Raw genomic sequence first — 20,198 nt, forward strand, 5'->3', positions numbered from 1 at the left:
CATACACAGTTATGACATCGTATCTCTTGTAAAAATACAGGTTTCCTTGGTTCTTCAAGAGTCTTACTTAAGGGAAGCTTCCTAGAAAGTTCTTAATTTGTGTGGTTTCTAAATAAGCAGACTCTTAGGGCTATACAAAAAAAAAAAAAAAAAAAAAAAAAAAAAAAAAAAAAAAAAAATTGCGTGTGTAGCCCCGCCTACTTGAGGTTCATCCAGGCCCAGAAAGTTGTGGCTAACAGGACTGGCTTTGGCCGCTCTTTCTGGAACGTCATTCTGATCCCTTTAAAGGTGGGATCATGACGGAGGATGTGGGGGAGGAAGGCGGGAGCCCACGGCTGGAGAGTCTCCGTTGACATAGTAACTTCAGCTCCGTCTCCCCTGCTCCAGGCTCCCAGGCTCCCAGGCTCCGCTGCCACCCGCCGCCCCGCCTGCACTCACTCACCCCGGGAGCCGGGCCTCTTCCTTGCGGGGTCCCCTGGGTGACCCTCTCACTGGCGATTTCTCCCCCTGCTAGCAGCAAAGCCGCTCTCGGAGCTCGGACCGCCAGGCGCCCGCACCCCCGCCTCACCCTCGTCCCCCGGGCGCCCGTGTGCCCCGGGCCAGTCCGGCGAGTGACGCGGAGCGCGCACCGCGCCCCCGGGAACTGCCCAGGCGTCTCCCCAGGAGCGGAGCGGAGCGGGGCCCGGGCCAGCCCGGCTTCCCGCCATGAACCCCAGCCCACCGTTCGGGGCCCGGCCGGGCGGCTCTCCCCGGGCCGCTGCCGGGGCGGGCGCGCGGCGCAACGAGAGCCAGGACTACCTGCTGCTGGACGCGGAGCTGGGAGAGGACGGCTGCGCGCAGCCCCCGCTGCCGCCCTCCGGCTACTACCCCAACGTGTAAGTGCGGGCGCCGCGGGGCTGTGCGCTCGCCGGGGGGTGCGAACCGACCCGCGAGCCGGGGCTGGGACCCCAGGAGCGGAGGGGCGCGTGCGGGTCTAGATCGCTCCCGGGGAGCAAGCGCGGGTAGGTGTGCCCGCGAGCGTGGGACCGCAGGCCACCGAGACCGCCGCGGGTGGTGATCGGGGGGCTGGTCAGTTTCTGCAGTTGGGGTGTCAGCTGGCACCCTCGAAGGGACCCAGTGTCCTGCGCCAGTGGCGTGCATGGTCTGGGCAGGGCACTGGTTCAGATGGGCGCCCCTCTGACCCAGCCTCCGTGGGAGAGAGGAGTGGCGCACGGGGTCCCTGGCTGCCCCGGTGCGTGTCCCCGCGCGCTGCCTGCCCTAGCCTTCAGGGGCGCGCACAGGGCCTCCGGACCCCGGACGGCAGGGGAGCTGAAGGATTGCGTGGGACGGGGTGCACTCGCCCTGAGACATCCTCTCCCCGCCGCCGGGTCACCAGGTTAAGTCTGGGAAATAGAACTTGTAGGCTTCCCCACCCGAAGCTTTTACCAAAGGCGTCGGGGGAGATGAGCCTGCTAGGGTGCGGGCCGGCGAGGAGAAAACTGGAGAAGCCGTGGGAGTGCTGGGGTAGGGGTCATTTCTAGTGCATTCTCAGTAATTAAAATACTTTAAGAATTTGTGGTGTTTTTTGGGGGTAGGGGCGGGGGGCGGGTGGAGAGGCGATTGGCAGAGGCTGGCAGAGGCTGGCAGAGGGCGAATGGAGGAAAAGCCTCCCTTCCCCCACCCGCCTGGGCCCACTGGTGCAGCTGGTAGATAGCGTTTCTTCCTCTTTGCTCCTTCACTTGACTGGGTAGTCTGGTTTCCTGACTTGACACATCCATCCGTGTGCGGTTTCCTCTTAGGAAAGCAGGTCTCAGTAGCAGGTCGGTAAGCAGCTCTAGAGGTGCATGTGGGGGACAGGGCATTTCCGCCCCCTTGGCCCCTGGTAGACCCCCAGGATAGCAGAGTGCGCCCTGCAGTCTTTGGCCAGGGCTGCCCACAGCCACAGCTGCTGTGGTTCGCTTTCACAGTAAGAGGTGAACCCTAGGAAATGGATCGTCTCCTTTTTTCCCTCAAGATGAAACAAAAAAGTTAGAACTGGTTGCATTCATCTGTGTGCTGTACAACTTGAAATCATTTACTGTTACTTATCTTTTTTTGTTTTAAGATGTGAAATTTTATTTTAGGCTATTGGTTTGTAGGAAATGCCTAGTATATTTTTTTTCTGTATGTGTATGTGTCTTTTTCTTCTTTTTAAAATTAAGATATATTTTACATACCCATACAATTCATTTTAAGTTGTACAGTTCAGTGGTGTTCAGTATATCCACAAAGTTGTGAAACCATCATCACTATCTAATTCCAGGACATTGTCCTTATCCCCAGAATAAATTTTGTATTTGATTTTAAATTACAGAATATTTTTATTTCTTACGGTACAGCACTTCTCAAACTTTAGTGGACCTATTAATTACCTGCAGATCTTGTTGAGATGCAGATTCTGATTCAGGGCTCTAGGTGCAGCCCAAGACACTGCATTTCTAACAATTGCTGAGAAAGGTGGAGGCTGCTGGTCCATGGACCACACTCTGAGTAGCAAGGATATATATGCCAAGAAAAAAATAGAAAGAAAAATGAATCAATCCTGGATATTGTAAATACCACTATTTTCAAATGTGACTTGAGAGTATATGTTTAAAACATAGATGAACTTTTTTTTTATTGGCTTAGATTTGAGATCTACTAAAACGGTAATATCTGTGGCTAAGTTAAGCAACTTAAAATAGCTATACTGTTTTTTAAATATTAGACTGTCCCATAAACAAAAATCTTTTCTTTTTATCACCTGGTTAGTCTATAATCACTTGTTACTGTCTGTGGGAAAAATAATTCGATTTAAAAACTAGTGGGTAATATATTAGTAGTGAGAGAGACTAAGTAAAGTAGTAAGATCATGTTCTAAAAACTTCTCCCAATGTTTTCTTCAAATGTAGTTTACTGCCTTACTGATTTATCTAGTTTTTACATTACCTACTATGCAGAGAGTATTTTTCTCCCTTAGTTCAGGAATTCCAGATCAATCTTAATGGCTAGACCTGGGCAGCAGAGAGATGAGCAGAAATATTTGAATGTGCTTCAGTTCATAAGGAGCACCCCCTCATGTCATGTCAGAGTTATTATAATAAATTTAAGAGTGAGCCTTGTTCCAGAATTAGAGTTTGGCCTTGTCTAAATCTATTATTTCCAAAAGGTTTTATAGTTACTTTTTATTACCATTTACTCTAGCAAGGTTTTTATTTTTCCCAGTTAAAAGTCAAGGAACTGAAATATTTTAACCAATAAACAGCAGTACTTCACACCTATGATGTAAGAGAAAGAGCTAAAAGAAACTGCTTCCCTTTGGTAGAGAGTACAAATAAACCCTTCCGTATGCTATTGACATGTTATTTCAACAATTTCATACATTTCCCCAGAGTGGGAGGAGTGTTCTTTGTGAAAGGGCAATCATTAGTACACTTTAGACATGGGCATGGCCATTTTCTGAAATCATCGAGATTTTCCTCTTATAAGATCACAATTTTTTTTGCAAGTTGTCTTTTCTGTGAGATAAATTCAATGACTTTTGCTAAAAAATTTTGTTTCATAATGCACTATGTAGAAAGATTTTTACGTATATTCATGAGGCTTTACTACTAAAAATTGTGGCAAATTATTTTTGTTTGGGAGCAATTCTCAGGCCTTAATAGTGTAAGTAGTAACATTTTGAAATGGTTTTTAGAAGAAAAAGATTCAAATTCTTCCTTTTTCCAACTTTTAATTAGTAGTCAATTAATGTGCTCTGTTTGGGTCAATTTGTAATGGTGATTAGCAAGAAATGGTCCATGTTCTGCCAGAATCCTAGGATGTGTATTATTTAGAACTTAAAAGTATGTCTCTTGTCCATCACTTCTGAATATGAGGAAGAATTCTGGACATAAAAAGTAATATTAAGGGTTTCTAAATTCTCAAGATCTGAAACACAGTCCAACTAAGCATTCTGTTTGGAAAAGGCTGACTAAATAATTAAGCATATTGACATAGTAAGCTGTTTGTAAACTAAAGCTCTGGCAATATAGTGGACTGAAATAATTTTAAAAAATTATGGTTATTAATACCTAGCAATACTGGATAAAATATTTAAAATAATTTTAAAACCCAGTTTTGCAAAAAGTAAAGGAGATTACCATGTGTCACAAGCAAAGAAATTAAAAGGCAGAGTTTAGCCTGTGAGCTGATGCTGTGGCTGCCTGGGGGATTATGGATGTGAGTGACCAGGAGCTTGGAGTCTAGTGTCCATATGAAATGGAGAGAAGCTAAGACCTTGGTCCCAGATGAGGCAGAGAGTTGGGACTGAGACATCTTCAGCCCTGCATAAGTCCAGGATCCTTGTTTTTATGAGAGGCTAGGCTAGAAAAATACACCACCCGCACAAAGTGAAAACAAGAAACTTTATTAATAAAAGGAAAAGAAATCTCCCCCTAAAAATTTCATTCTTTGGGCCTGCATGTCACATGAGTTTTGGTTTTTGCTTTTATTTTTTATATGACTGAGATCACCTGGAAATCTTCAAGCTGAAAAATACCCTTAGGACTCCTGGAAGAGTAAAATAGAAAACCATTTTGAAAGAGTACCAACCATCTCAACTGCCAAGGATTTTCAAGAAAATGGCAAAAGACAGAAGAGCATGGATAAACATATGTTCACTGTAATACATGACAAAACGAGCAAGGAAATAGTCAACCAAGAATGAGAGCAGATGATACAATCCATGAGGGAGAATCAGCATGAGCTACAACAGCCTTATTGGATCCTGATAATGGAACTTGAGGTAATGCAGCAACATGAAAGAGGATATAAAATACAGGATATAAAAATAAAAGTGTTGATAATATATAAGGAGAAATCAAACTCTAAGGAGAGAATAAGACCTACTTAAAAATAGAAACTCTATAAATGAAAATATAATTTTGAAATAAAAACTCTGTGCAAGGGTTAAAATGCAGATTAGCCATAGCATAATTGATGATAACACCCAGCAGGCAGAGACATAAAGAAACGGTAAACATAAACATTAGTGAGTCATGGAATAAAAAGGTAGGAGTTCCAGAAGGAGAAAATGCAGAGAATAGGGGAGAGGCAACATTGGAATAGATAATGGCTAATGATTTTCCAGAAATGATAAATTCTCATGTTTATGAAGTACAGCAAAATTAGTGCAATACATAAAAATAAACCCATTTAAACAACTTACTGAGATTGCAGAACGCTAAAGACAAGGGGAAATATTAAAATGAACCAAAATATAAGGGATTTGAATGAGTAAGTTATTTTTAATTAAAAAACTTCAATTACAGTTTATATTCAGTATTAATTTGCATTAGTTTCAGGTGTATCACATAGTGGTTAGACAGTCATGTGCTTTACAAAGTGTTCCTCCTGATATATCCAGTACCTAACTGGCACCATGTACAGTTACTACAGTATTATTGACTATATTTCCTATGCTATCCGTTATATCCCCACTACTATTTTGTAACTACCAATCTATACTTCTCAATCCCTTCATCTTTTCCACCCCACCCCTGTAACCTCCTCCCCTCTGGCAACTATCAGCCTGTTTTCTGTAACTATGAATCTGTTTTGGTTGCTTATACTGTTTCGTAGAGTCCACATATAAGTGACATCATGTGGCATTTGCTTTTGAATGGCTTATTTCACTTAGCATACTATCCTCCAGGTCCATTCATGCTGTCACAAATGGTAAGAGTTCATTATTTTTTATGGCCAAGTAATATTGTATATATGTTCCACTGCTTTTTTATCCACTCAACTTTGATGGCACTTGGGTTGCCTCCATAGCTTGGCCATTGTAAAGATTGCTGCATTGTACGTAGGGGTGTATATATTCTTTCAAATTAATATTTTGGGTTTCTTAGAATATATACCCAGTCGTGGAATCAGTGGGTCATAAAGGCAGTTCCATTTTTAATTTTTTGAGAAACCTCCATACTGTTTTCCACAGTGGCTGAACCCTTCTGCATTCCCAACAGCAATACACAAGGATTCCCTTCTCTCCACATCCTCGCTGATACTTATTGTTTGTTGATTTATTGATGATAGCCATTATGACAGGTGTGAGGTGATATCTCATGGTGGTTTTAATTTGCATTTCTTTGATGATTAGTGACCTTGAGCATCTTTTCATATGTCTATTGACTATTTGCATGTCCTCTTTGGAGAAGTGTATATTTAGGTCCTTTGTCCAGTTTTTAATCAGATTGTTTGTTTTTTTTGATGTTCAGTTGTGTGATTTCTTTTTAAATTTTGGATATTAACCCCTTATCAAATGTATTATTAGCAAATATGTTCTCCCAGTCAGTGGGTTGTCTTTTCATTTTGTTGATGGTTTCCTTTGCTGTACACAACCTTTTAGTTTGATATAGCCCCGTTTATTTATTTTTCTTTGATTTTCTTGCCAAAGGAGATATATCAGAAAAAAAATTACTAATAGAAATGTCTGAGATTTTACTGTCTATGTTTTCTTCAAGGATTTTTATTTTATCAAGTCTTACATTTAAGTCTTTAATCTATTTTGAGTTTATTCTTCTATATGGTATAAGAAAGTAGTTTTATATTTTTGCATATATTTGTCCAATTTTTCCGACACCATTTATTGAATAGACTATCTTTATCCCATAGTATGTTCTTGCCTTCTTTGTCAAATACTAATTGAGCAAATAGGTGTGAGTTTATTTCTGGGCTCTCTATTCTTTTCTGTTTATCTATATGTCTGTTTTTATGCCAGTATCATACTCTTTAGATTGCAATAGCCTTTTAGTACAGTTTGATATCAGGTAATGTGATACCTCCAACTTTTTTTCTCTTTCAATATTGCTATGGCTATTTGGGGTCTTTAGTAAAATTTGAGGTTATTTGTTCTAGTCTGTGAAACACACGATTGATATTTTCGTAAGAATTGCATTGGATCTATAGATTGCTTTTGATTGTATAGACATTTTACTTTTCCTATCTATAAGCACAGTATATGCTTCTACTTGTTTCTTCTTTAGTTTCTTTCTTCGGTCCTTATAATTCTTTGAGTACAGGTTTTTTACTCCTTGGTTAAGTTTATTCCCAGGTATTTCATTTCCTTTTTTGATGCAGTTGTAAATGGGATTATTTTCCGTTTCCCTTTCTTATAGTTCATTATTGCTCTATAAAAATGCAACTGTTTTCTGGGTATTTATTTTGTATCTTGCTCCTCTACTGAATTCATTTATCAGTTCCCGTGGTTTTTTTTTTTTTTTAAATGAAATCTCTGAAGTTCTCTGTGTACAGTATTATGTCATCTGCAAATAATGACAGTTTTACTTCCTTTCCAATTTGGATGCTTTTTGTTTCTTGTTCTTGTCTGATTGCTGTGGCAGGGACTTCCAGTACTATGTTGAATAAGAGTGGTGCAAGTGGACATCCCTGTCTTGCCCTGGTCTTAAGGGAAATGCTTTTAGTTTTCCCCCAGTGAGTATGATGTTTTTCATATATGGCATTTATTATGTTGAGATATATTTACACTTTGCTGAGAGTTTTAATCATAAATGGGTACTGGATTTTGTCAAAAGCTTTTTTTGCATCTATTAATATGATCATATAATTTTTATTCTTCATTTTGTTTAAGTGGTGTATCATGTTAGTAAATTTGCAGATATTTACTAACCTTGCATCCCAGGAATAAATCCTACTTGATCATCGCATATGACCTTTATAATGTACTAGAGGCCCGATGCGTGAAATCCAGAAGGAAGGATGTCCAGAAGGACGTCTGGTCTAATTAACATATTATGCTTTTATTATTATAGATTGCTGGATCTGGTTTGCTAATATTTTGTTGAGGATTTTAGCATCTACTAGTATATTCATCAGGGATATTGGCATATAACTTTCTTTGTTGTTTATCTGGTTTCAGAATTAGGATGATATTGGCCTCATAAAATGAGCTTGGGAGTTTTCTTCCTTTTGAATTTTTTTGGAATAGTTTGAGAAGAGTGGGTGTTAGTTCATCTTTGAATGGTTGGTAAAACTCACCTGTGAAGCCATCTGGTCCAGGAGTTTTATTTGTGGAAGTTTCTTTTAAAATGACTGCTTCAGTTTTATTAGTTGTAATTTGTCTGTTCAGCTTTTCTGTTTTTTCTTGATTTGGTTTTGATTTATTGTATTTTTCTGGGAACTTACCTATTTCTTCCAAATTATCCAGTTTATTAGAATATAGTTGTTTGTAATAATTTCTTGTAATTCTTTGCATTTCTGTGGTGTCAATTGTTACTTCTCCTCTTACATTTGTGATTTTATTTATTTGGGTCTTCTCTCTTTTTTTCTTGATAAGTCTGGTTAAGGGTTTATCAATTTTGTTTATCTTTTCAAAAACCAGCTCTTGGTTTCATTCATATTTTAAAATGTCTTTTAGGGTCTTATTTTGTTTATTTCTGCTCTGATCTTTGTTATTTCCTTTCTTCTACTCACTTTTGGCTTTGTTTTTCTTTTCTAGTTTTTTTAAGGGTAAGGTTAATTGCTTATTTGAAATTTTTCTTGTTTTTTAAGATAGTCCTGAATTTCCCTTGTAGGACTGACTGCTTTTTCTGTGTTCCATAGATTTGGGGTTGTTGTGTTTTCACTTTTATTTGTTTCAAGATATATTTTGATTTCTTCCTTGATCTCATTATTAACCCATTCATTGTTTAGTAACATGTTTTTTAGCCTTCATGTGTTTATGTGTTTTTCTTTCTTTTTTTGTGATTGAATTTTATTTTCAGACCTGATGGTCAGAGAAGATGCTTGATATGATTTCAGTCTTCTTAAATTTATTGAGACTTGTTTTGTGTCCTAACATGTGGTCTATTCTAGAAAATGTTGCATGTGTACTTGAAAAGAATATATTGAAGTTTTAAAATTCAAAAATATATACAATGAAAATGTACTCCTAATGTATCTTGATACCTATTTTATATAATGTGTTGCTTGTAAGAACTATGTTTTTTCTTTTATATAAAGGTGTTGTCTACTCTTTAGGTGTTACTGTTTTATAGAAAGTTGATGCTCTATTGCTGATAGGATCTTTTTAAACAAGGATATGGACAAAAATAGATTCCTATTTAAAGGTAATATCAATGAATCACAGTTGTTGGAGAACCCCCAAAAGATTCTTAATTCTGTTCTTTATTTCACATGATAAAAACAAAAGTGACTTTTTTGGAGACATTTATTTTTTATTTGATCCATGAGTTCCATGAAAACATTTCTATTTCATAAAATAGTTTAAATTAAATAGAAACTGTGACTATTTAATGTTAAAATGCTTGATACTCTCTCAACAAAGATTTTAAGATTATTTTTATTGTTCCTTTGGGAACAAATAAAATTATTCCTGGTGCATGGTTAGGCAATACAGAAAGTATCCTGAAGGAAGAGACTATTAAAGGATAACAGCTGTTCAAACTCAAAGTAGATTACATTATTAATGATCAAAATCAAGAACTTGAATAATGTGCCATAAGCATGATATTGAATTATAGACATTTTCACAATAGTGTTTATATGATGTTTACCTATAGGCCATAATATTATTTAAAATTAAACATCATGGAAAACCTGTTATTAAATAAAGGTACATGGAAGATTTCTTTATTAAATGTGACTTCATCTTTCTTTTTATTATATTTTAAAATTTTTTCAATTACAGGTGGAAATAACTTTTTTTATGGGTCATGAATTCTTTAAAATTTCTGTTGACTCCAGGATGATTTTGGATAACCTATCTATGATCCTTAAGACCCAGACTTTTAATGTCTAATTTAAAAGAAGTAACCTTAGGTCAGAGAGCACAGATAAATAAAATCCCCAGACACAGCCTTCTTTTCTCCAAGCAAAATAAAATATTTCTTCAACACATTTATGTATAAATAAGCTAATGTAGAAACTCAGATTGCAGGCTAGAGAATGTTTTGTTATGTTAATTACTATACCACACTACTCTCTTAGAGAAGTTTAAGATTGAAGTGAGAGTATGAACTCAGGCCTGTGAATCATATTAAATTTTCATGTTTCTCCTTCATTTTGCATCCATATGTCTAACAAATATGTCTGTTCAAACATCTGTCACATTTAAAAAAATAAATTTTTATTGATTTCAGAGAGGAAGGGAGAGGGAGAGAGAAACATCAATGATGAGAGAGAAACATGGATTGGCTGTCTCTTACATGCCCCTTACTAGGGATTGAGCCTGTAACCCAGGCAAGTGCCTTGACTGGGAATCGAACCCTGACCACCTGGTTTATGGATCGACACTCAACCATTGATCTACACTGGCTGGGCACATTTTTTATACTTATTTGTTTATATATCTCTTTCCTTCTACTAGACCAGTGGTTCTCAACCTTCCTAATGCCGTGACCCTTTAATACAGTTCCTCATGTTGTGGTGACTCCTAACCATAAAATTATTTTTGTTGCTACTTCATAACTGTAAGTTTGCTACTGTTATGAATCATAATGTAAACATCTGATATGCAGGATCTATTTAGGCGACCCCTGTGAAAGGGTCCTTCGACCCCCAAAGGGGTTGCAACCCACAGGTTGAGAACTGCTGTACTAGACTGTAAGTCTCTAGAGGTGGGGCAATCCTCCATCTGTCTACATTTAACAGAGTGTGTAGCGAGGAGAAGCTTCAAGTTAACTTATTCCTTAACAAAGATATGGTCCTTTCCTCAATACAGAGGTGGGCAAAAATAGGTTAATAATAATAATAAATACAATAATTGATAAATAATAATACAAGAATAAACTTTGTGTTTTCTGTACTCACAACTCTAAATCTACTTTTGCCCTCCCCTGTATCCTATATAATAAAAGGGTAATATGCAAATTGACCCTAATGGAGGAATGGCCAGTTGCTATGACATGCAGTGACCACCAGGGGGCAGATGCTCAATGCAGGAGCTACCCCTTGGTGGTCAGTGCACTTCCACAGCCAGAAGCCGGGTCATGGCTGGCCAGCACAGCAGCAGTGGCGGGCTGCCAGAGGGATGTCTGACTGCCAGCTTAGGCCCGATTCCCCAAGGAGTGGGCCTAAGCTGGCAGGTGGATATCCCCAGAGGGGTCCCAGACTGCGAGAGGGTGCAGGCCGGGCCGAGGGACCCCTCCGAGTGCATGAATTTTTGTGCATGGGGCCTCTAGTTTGTTATAATAAGGAATGAAGTGATACAACTCTTTTTATTAAAAAAGCATCTGAATCCTCTAGGTTAGGCAGAAGAATGAATGTCCACATAGAGGATGATACCCATATCGTATATCCCAGTTGCATATCCACTGAAATTCATCTTCTTCTGGGGAACTGGCTACCACCACTGCCATGCTGCTCTGCTTTTAGCCTCCAGCCTCAGGCTCTTCCCTTCAAGTTCTTTCTGCTCACCCGAGATGAGGCTCTATCTTTGTCAGGACCTGTCAAATGCTCAGGGATAACCAAAGAGCAATAATGAGCAGAGAAGACCTCTTTGCTGGCTGTAACTGCTGTGCTAGCTCATATGCGGAGTCTCCTAAGACTGACCCCTGCCTACCACTGAGCTTCATCCAGCTGGCTAGAGCATTCTTCCCTCCTCTCCTGAGACCATCCTCACCCTCACACAGTCTAGCCCCCATATAAGTCCTAGCCCAGACAGATGAAGAGCCAGCCCCCTCTTTTTATTCAGTGTAAGATATACTTTTCAAACTCCATTTCTTTTTCTAGGGTTTCCCTTTTTCCTGAGTCATTGACATTAAGTAGGTTCTCCCATTTCACCTGACCTGCAAAGGAGCAGAAATACCAAAACACGACCACCCAGCAGCAGTAAAAGGATAAAATCAAGCAGCTCATTTCCTTACAAGAGCTACTTATCAAAAGTTACGTAAAATCGAGCAAAGGGAGCATGTGTGATATTATGATTTCTTATACATATGCAGTGGTTTAGAATTCACAGAGAATCCTAATATCATGTCCTCTGAAACAACATCTATAGCCATAAAGTAAAAGCGTGGACCTTGGTTAAGAGTTGGCATTTTCAAAGCTGCTCCCAGGGGGAAAGTAAGTGTAACAAATTACCTTTGGATCTGTTCTCCTCTCCCCCTCTTCCTTTAGGAGTCAACAACCCCCTACTGGCCCCCTGCCACTTGGGTTGATGGTGGGTCTCCTTTAATTGACCACTTTGGGGTCTGTGTTCTATATGACAGAAACCACCTATTTTGTTTTCACATCTTCCCTGCCTTGAAGTAATCAATAGCCTAACCGCTGATAACAGATTATTATCAGGAAACATTTTTTTCAGGGGGCAGACACTGTAGGTTGTGGAGTTATTGCCAAATGTGCTGAAATGCGTAACTATATTTTGCAACAGAAATTTCGTTTACCTCTTGGAAGACATTGCGTAATTTTTTCTCTAGGCAGTTATGTTCCTTGAGTTATAAGAAGGAACTTCATAAGGCAATTCATCTCTGCTTTTTGGAAAGTCAATCATAAAAGGAAAACATTTTCTTTAAGTCCATTCTTGTTTTCTTCTCTCTTCCATAAAAAAATGCTAAATATAAGTGGATCCAGTTGGATAAAATTACCATTTGTGATTGCTCTTTGTCTAGGAATCTTCTGCTTGCTCTGAGTACACGGAAAAATGCTCATCTGAATGCCAAATTTCAATTGAACTTTAGCATCTAAAATTTGGTATGCTGTTCAAGATTCTTGAGCCATTGAAACTGATCGACTCACATTTGAAACTGCATATAGAAATGAATGTTACAGATACTCATACAACATATATGAGTGTGGTATAACTGTTTTCTAGCTAATTCAGATGACTCAGTCAGGACCACGAGGAGAAATGATGTTAATGAGAGTTACCTAAAGTAACAAGTTGCTGTTTCTTTAGAGGACTAATCTAAAATCTTTACGTATATTTGGGGGGACTAACACCTTTTGAATACCTACTGTGTAGCAGGTCCTTTTTTAGTTGTCATACAAATGTAATTTTGTCTTCAGAGCAGCCACTTGGCTATGTTAAACGTCCATATTGTAAGTGACATTACTGAAATTTAGAGATGTTGGGCCATGTTCAGAAAATTACACAGCCGGTAAGTTGTTATCAAGTGGGAAAACCCAATGCATCTCAGATAACACAGACTGGAGCACATGGACAGACGGGCTGGCAGCTGGCAGAGCCCCTACTCCAGTATCCGTACACTCATGCTTGTCCCCGGCACAGCTGGATACTTGGTGAGCCACGCTCCTGGAGAGCATGTTCATCACTCCTGTCCCTCTCTTTCTACAGCTACTGGGGAAGCCACAGGTTGGCTCTGACCTACTGAACCAAGGTTTTCTGTTTTGTACTCATCGCATCTAACTTGTTTTCTAGGTGAGGGGAGAAGACGGGATGGAATGCTATGAAAGCAGTAATAAGTATGTTTAGCCTCTACCTTCTCTTTTATTGAAATCATAATTGTCTTTGAAGTTCAAGCTTTATATTGCACAGCTTCATTAATTTGTTTATCTATATATTCATTCATCTTTTATATGATTATTCTAGTAATAATAAAAATAATCAATTTATTAGGGGTTTCTATGTACCAGGCCTTCCTCTAAATGTTTTATAGGTATTAACTCATTTAATATTTATGACAGACCTATGATGTATTTTACTGAAAAGAAAGAAAAAAATACCAAATACCACAGCAATGAGAGGTTGAGTGACTTGCCAAAGATTACATGACTAGTAGTTGGCAGAAATTGGAAGAAAGAAAGGAAGAAGCAAAAGATTTGGTTTGATCACTTATCTAGATAAAATTACCACTGTTATCTAGATAAACAGTGACAGGTTTTGAAAAACTGCCAATCTTTGTCACAACAGGAAGATTATGAATGTGACAAAACTAGGTAATCTGTAGATGATTTTACCAAATTGTCCACAAACTTTTATGACTCTTTAAAGAGTACAAATGATGAAGCTTTCTCTTACCGCTGATTTCTCTCTATCATGTGCCTGAAAATGGCCTCTATGCTATAATGTAGTTGTATCAGAAAAATGGACCAGACTCAAATGGTAGTGTGAAACTGGAGGACTTGCATAGTTTTTAAAGCATTTTACATGGTATTTATCTGAAAGTGTATATTGCCAGACACCAGTTACAGTATGGGTAGTCTTGTGAGGACTGATTGCCTATTCAAGGCAGACTTTGTTTCAGTTACAGCAGCGCTGGTTTTGCAGCACAAAGTGCATTTTGGCCTGGCATATCGTGGGTCAGCACAAAACCCTCACACAAGACTTGGAAGAGTTCTCTTCATGGGAATTACCAACAAGATTATCTTGACAGTTATAATAAGAATTGGAAAACATGATCTCTAGGCTCTTTTGGAAATTCTTTTTGGCGAATAAACTGTTATAGACAAAACTTGATTTAATTATTACGGTGTTAACCTCCTTGAAACAGAATTTTGCATTGAATAGGCTGAAGGTGGCAGTGGTGACTATGAAAAGCTGATCTCGAGCAGTGTGAGAATCCCCACTCCTACCCAGGAAAATGTTTTCTGCGGGATCTCTTTCCTTTGAGGGCATTCAGGGCCATCCTAAAGGATGCAGTAATTGCTCTCAACAATAGTTATTTAAGCTCCTTTGATAAGCCATGCACCATATTTGGAGAACCATGAACACTATACCTTATGAAGTTTAAGATTCTATTGGTTATAACATGCTCTGATATTAAATATACCTCCAAAAACAAGCAAAAAAAGTGCTGTCAATTCAATCTATACCCTAGGTTTTTATTTTACAATGATTGAAGTAGCTTTTTTAGTTAATTAGATATAGATTTGGGTCAGATACAGCTCTTAGGCACATGTGGAAGAAAGAAAATCTAGACAAAATGAATTTGGGTAAGGTATTCCTAAAGCTCCGTCACATTTAGAGATGGACTTTCCGATCACTTTTCAACTCAGAATCTTCAATGGCCATGGTTTTCCACAGAGCATTGTCCTCTGCCAAAAAGGACAATGGTCATGCAACATTTCTTTAAAGAAGCCAAAGGACCCATGATAGACCCAAAGCTTTTAGTGCTGGGCAGTGAAACTGACTTTGCAATTATACAGAGCTTGACTATTTGATTCACAGTTTCACAGTTTCCGAACGTTGCTAAACAAACAGCTCCCCGCTGTTCCTCATGTATGCCCCACCCTCCCCAATACACACATGGACTTACACACACATATTTGTTTCTTAGGCTTGAAAGGAATGCTTAGCTCCTATCTCCAGGATTTATTTTCCAGCCACTGTGATCCATTCTGAAACTTTGGATGCCATTACTTTTAATACTTGTACATGGACTTGCAATGAAAACAATGTCATGGTGACTGACACCCGAAGGCAGCAATTGCAAGAAGCCTTAGATGATAAGACATGTCCTATCCCAGACAAGTTGAAATGGGAGAAATATGTGCCTTAAAATCAAGGAAATATGGTGTTTGGTGTGCTAGTTAAGGTGAATGAGAGAGAAGATGTGGCATGAAAGATTACAAGGCACGCAATATCCTTTGTGACCTGCCCAGAATTTAAGAGGCTTAAACTTCATTCTCCAGCTGATGTTAAAACACAAATAAGACTATGACAGTCTCTTGCTTTATTTATATTAGCTGCTTTGATCCTCACAGCAAACCTGCATGTTCGGTAATATTTTCTCTTATAAATGAGGAGGCAGAAGTTGAGAAAAGCAAAGTAACTTACCAAAGAATTTATGGCTCTCAAGCCTCTGAGCCAGCCCTTGAACACATTTGACTGTTTGATTTGCTTGTTTGGCTTTGGACCTCACTGTCTGTACTTGCTCCCCTCCAGTGGAAAGGTGGCTCCAGGAGGGCAGGGGTCTGGTGTGTAAACAGTGACTAGCATGTGGTGGGATTCAATAAATGTGTGTTGGATGATGAATCAATGTCTCCCTTATAAAAAGAGATTTCAGTAGATTGGCCTTACCTCTAAAATGCTCTTCTCTCTGGGTCTCATTTGGCATTGCTAGACTTTACCTTTACAATTTATTTTTTATCATAGCCTTCTCTAAAACACTACAATATTGGAGTTTTATATTCTTGCAACTTAGGTCATTTAGTGAATTCTAAGAGCTTTCTTTGTATATGCTTGATCCCTAAAATGGTGTTTGTTAAGTATTCTTAAATAATCCTACAAACAAGAATATATGAATATAAATTCTTTCTTTCTTTACATGTGTTGACAGAACACTCATGGGGATTTATCTTTTGTTTGTTTGTTTTTACTTAAATAGCAAGAAGAAAGGGACTTGAATTTTTATTTAATAAGTTGAAAGATTTTGTGCACACTGAATTTCCTGAGACCAAAACTCATTGCTTAAAGACTTTAATGAAATAATTCATACTGAAATTAAATAAGTCTTAAATGCTTAAGTGAAACAATTCAGCTTAAAATCAAGAAAGTAAGAAAAGAATGTTAAATGAAAATGGTCTAAAAGTTATGTTATGTTGATTATGTACCATAACTGTGAATTGGACCACATTGTACCTGGACAAAACTTACAAAGTCATATAGTTGATTTTCATTATAATCTAGCTTCCAGAAATTAATTATTTTCAAATTGGATTGCAACTTCCCTTATACCCAGGGAGGTTTAGAAATGATGCTTATCCCTCTTCTTACATGCATTATAGTGAGCGATATTACTAAAGGAAAAGTGCTGCCCATTAAGTGATGTAAACACAGGGAAAATATTAGCAGCCTTTTGTCTAAACCTGTACACAGGTGGATTACAAAAGGTTTTAATCAGTAGTTTGCAAATCTGCCTATACGGGGTGGGGCCGAAAGGAGGTTTACAGTTGTGAGTACATGAAACACAGGCTTTATTCTTCTATTATTATTTACTAACTAGAGGCCCGGTGCACAAAAATTTGTGCACTCGGGGGGGGGGGGGGTCCCTCAGCCTGGCCTCTGCCCTCTTGCAGTCTGGGACCCCTCGGGAGATAACGACCTGCTGGCTTAGGCCTGCTCCCGGGTGGCAGAGGGCAGGCCCAATCCCTAGGTGCAGCCCCTGGTCAGGCTCAGAGCAGGGCCGATTGGGGAGTGGGGTGCCGCCCCCTGTCATGCACAGAGCAGGGTGGATCGGGAGGTTGCAATGCCACCCTCAGTCATGCTCAGGGTAGGGCCGATTGGGGGGTTGGGGCACCACCCCCTGTCACACTCAAGGCAAGGTCGATGGGGAGGTTGCAGCGCCACCCCCCTGTCATGCACAGAGCAGGGCCAATCAGGGGGTTGGGGCGCTGCCCCCTGTCGTGCACAGAGCAGGGTCAATCAGGAGGTTGGGGAGCTCCCCCCTGTCATGCACAGAGTAGGGCCGATAGGGGAGTTGGGGCACCGCCCCCTGTCACACTCAGGGCATGGCGGATCAGGGGGTTGAGGCGCTGCACCCTGTCACACACAGAGCCACAGGGCGATCAGGAGGTTGGGGAGCTCCCCCCTATCAGGCACAGAGCAGTGCTGATCAGCAGTTGGGGCGCCTTCCCCTGTCAGGAACAGAGCAGGGCGGATAGGGAGGCTGTGGCCCAGCCCCCTGTCACACACAGAGCCGCGGGGCGATCAGGGGGTTTGGGCGCTGCTCCCTGTCACGCTGATCCCGGTGCCGGGAGGCCTCGCGGCTCCGCTGATCCCGGTGCTGGGAGGCATATTACCCTTTTACTATATAGAATAGAGGCCTGGTGCATGGGTGGGGCTGGCTGGTTTGCCCTGAAGGGTGTCCTGGATCAGGATGGGGGTCCCCATTGGGGTGCCTGGCCAGCCTGGGTGAGGGGATGATGGCTGTTTGCAGCTGGTCATGCACCCTTCAGGGTGGGGGTCCCCACTGGGGTGCCTGGCCAGTCTGGGTGAGGGGCTGAGGGCTGTTTTCAGGCTGGCGGGTGACTGAAGCTCCCAACCGCTCCTTTTTTTTCTTTTCTTTTTTATTCTGGGCCAGCTTTAGCTCTGGCTCCAGCTCTGAGGCCTCAGCTGCTGAAAGCAGGTATCTGATTTGTTTCGGTTCTATAATCGAAACAATGTATAACTCCAGCTCTGAGATCCCGGGCTCGCTGAAAGCAGGTTTCTGGGGTTTTGTTTAGCTTCTATATTTGTTACAATGTTTCTTAAACTGCCGGGAACGCTGGAGTCCTCTGTCACTGAAGCAAGCAAGCCTCATGTTAGTTTCAAGCTGCCTGGCTGCCGGCCGCCATCTTGGCTGACAGTTAATTTGCATATCTCGCTGATTAGCCAATGGGAAGGGTAGCAGTCGTACACCAATTACCATGTTTCTCTTTTATTAGATAGGATTATTGTATTATTTTCCATATGAACAATGTAAACCTACTTATGCCCCACCCTGTATTTCAGAATCAACAGGATGATTTTTAAATTTATAGATTCACTAAGAATTACAAGAGTTTAAATAAATCAGAGTTGGGGAGGTATGACACTAAAAAAATTCCCCAGTGGATTTTAATATGTAGCCACTTTAGGAAACCTGATGTTTCAGATACTTTGGATTCATTGTAAAGACCAGAGTTAGGAACTAAATCTAATTTCAATAAAGAAAATCATTACTGTGTATTCATCCAAGAGTAAAAATATGAGATTAAAAACCTCGTTTTTTAAAGATTCAATAATCAGATATTACAGATAAATTGGGAAATAATGTATTTTAATTCAGAAAATTCTCATCAAATACCTACCGCCACACATCTTTAACTTAACATCTAAAATTTTTTGTCATAAGTTTAAACAGTTGTAAAGGATGCCAATATATTGTGAAAATTAACATTTTTAAATAAAATTGATCCATCACTTTAAAATAATATTTTATTAAGTCTAAATGCTAGCAATGTAATATTCATTACCATTAATTTAAAAATATACAAACTCTTCTTTAATATATTTTACTTGAAATTATTTTCACATAACATAAATATCATGTTACACAATATTTTTTCTTGAAATATTTTTATTGGTGACCCCATAAAATTTCCTGAAACAAAAGAAAGCCTATATAAAAATTTAAAAAGTATTCCAATTATTATTAAATTAATATAATTAATGCAATTGCAACAATACAAAAATAACAATAATACCTAACACATAGTGCATTTCCTATGTGCCAGGCATAGTTCTAAGCACTGTACCTATAGTAGCTTATTTAATGCTAGCAAGAATCCTAAAGGAATTTCATATTATTATGTGAATTTTACAGAGGAGGAATTTGAGGCACAGGGAGATTAACTTTCTTAAGATTTCATAGATACTAAGTAATGGTTTCAAGATTGGATCCTAGACATATTTGCTCCAGATTTTAGACCTTTTGGATCAAAATTGCATACATTTTAATCAGTTATAGTTTATTTTTTGTTTAATATTTATTAGAAATGCATTTCTAAAAAAATGGATGGGGAGACTTGGTGTCTTGGTTAAAGGAGGCTTAGTTTGAACTTTGTGATTTTTTTATTTTATTTTTCAAAATTTATCTTTATTATCAAAAGTATTACAGATGTTCCATTCCCCCCCCCCACCCCCCCACATTGACCTCCTCTATTCTGCTCCCCCCACCCCCAGGCCTTCTTGTCCATGGGTTATGCATATATGCATAGAAGTTCTTTGGTTAGTCTCTTCCTACCTCCCAACCCCCTTCCCTCTGAGATCCCTTAGTCTGTTCTGTGGCATTTATTTGATGTTCAAGAGGCCTTTACACATTCGATCAGTGCCAGGAATGGGCGAGGGTCATACTTTTCCTTCGTAAAGTGAGGAAAGGAGGTTGTGAAATGGAAAGTGGGAAAGGAGAACCAGTGTGACTAGTTGACTACCTGGTGCTCTAAGGCAAACCTAAGTTTTAGGAAAGAATACATATGGATACAGAGGACTTGAAAACAGATTTCCGTAAAACTATTTCTGTCCATGTACTTCTTACAAAGGTGTTGGGTGCCGCAAGGGTATGTATTCTCCAGTTTAAAGACAGCTGCCCTAGAGTAGGACGTCTCCAGGTGTGTGCCCCAGCATCATCTGGGAACTTGTTAGGAATCCAAATCATCGGGCCCCACTCCAGACTTACTGAGTCAGAAACTCTGAGGGTGGAGTCCAACTACCCTTTTTTTTTTTTTTTTTTTTTCAAAAAGTGCAGCTTGACTTGGACCACTGCCATTGGTTCTAC

The 20,198-nt window shown here is 39.7% G+C and overlaps 1 protein-coding gene across 2 annotated transcripts in view; it reads left to right on the forward strand.

The window, feature by feature from the left end:
• The first annotated feature begins 214 nt into the window (after positions 1-214).
• TRPC6 (transient receptor potential cation channel subfamily C member 6) overlaps positions 215-20,198 on the forward strand; it is a 109,231-nt gene continuing 89,247 nt past the window's right edge. Inside the window, exon 1 of one of the 2 annotated variants that reach the window (XM_036324605.1) lies at positions 215-875. In XM_036324605.1, coding sequence (XP_036180498.1) covers positions 706-875 — 170 coding nt within the window. In that variant the 5' untranslated portion in view covers positions 215-705. The remainder of the gene's footprint in view (positions 876-20,198) is intronic. The other variant, XM_036324604.1, reaches the window with a different exon arrangement.

The sequence above is a fragment of the Myotis myotis genome, unplaced genomic scaffold (assembly GCF_014108235.1).
Source record: "Myotis myotis isolate mMyoMyo1 unplaced genomic scaffold, mMyoMyo1.p scaffold_m19_p_10, whole genome shotgun sequence".
NCBI lineage: Eukaryota > Metazoa > Chordata > Mammalia > Chiroptera > Vespertilionidae > Myotis > Myotis myotis.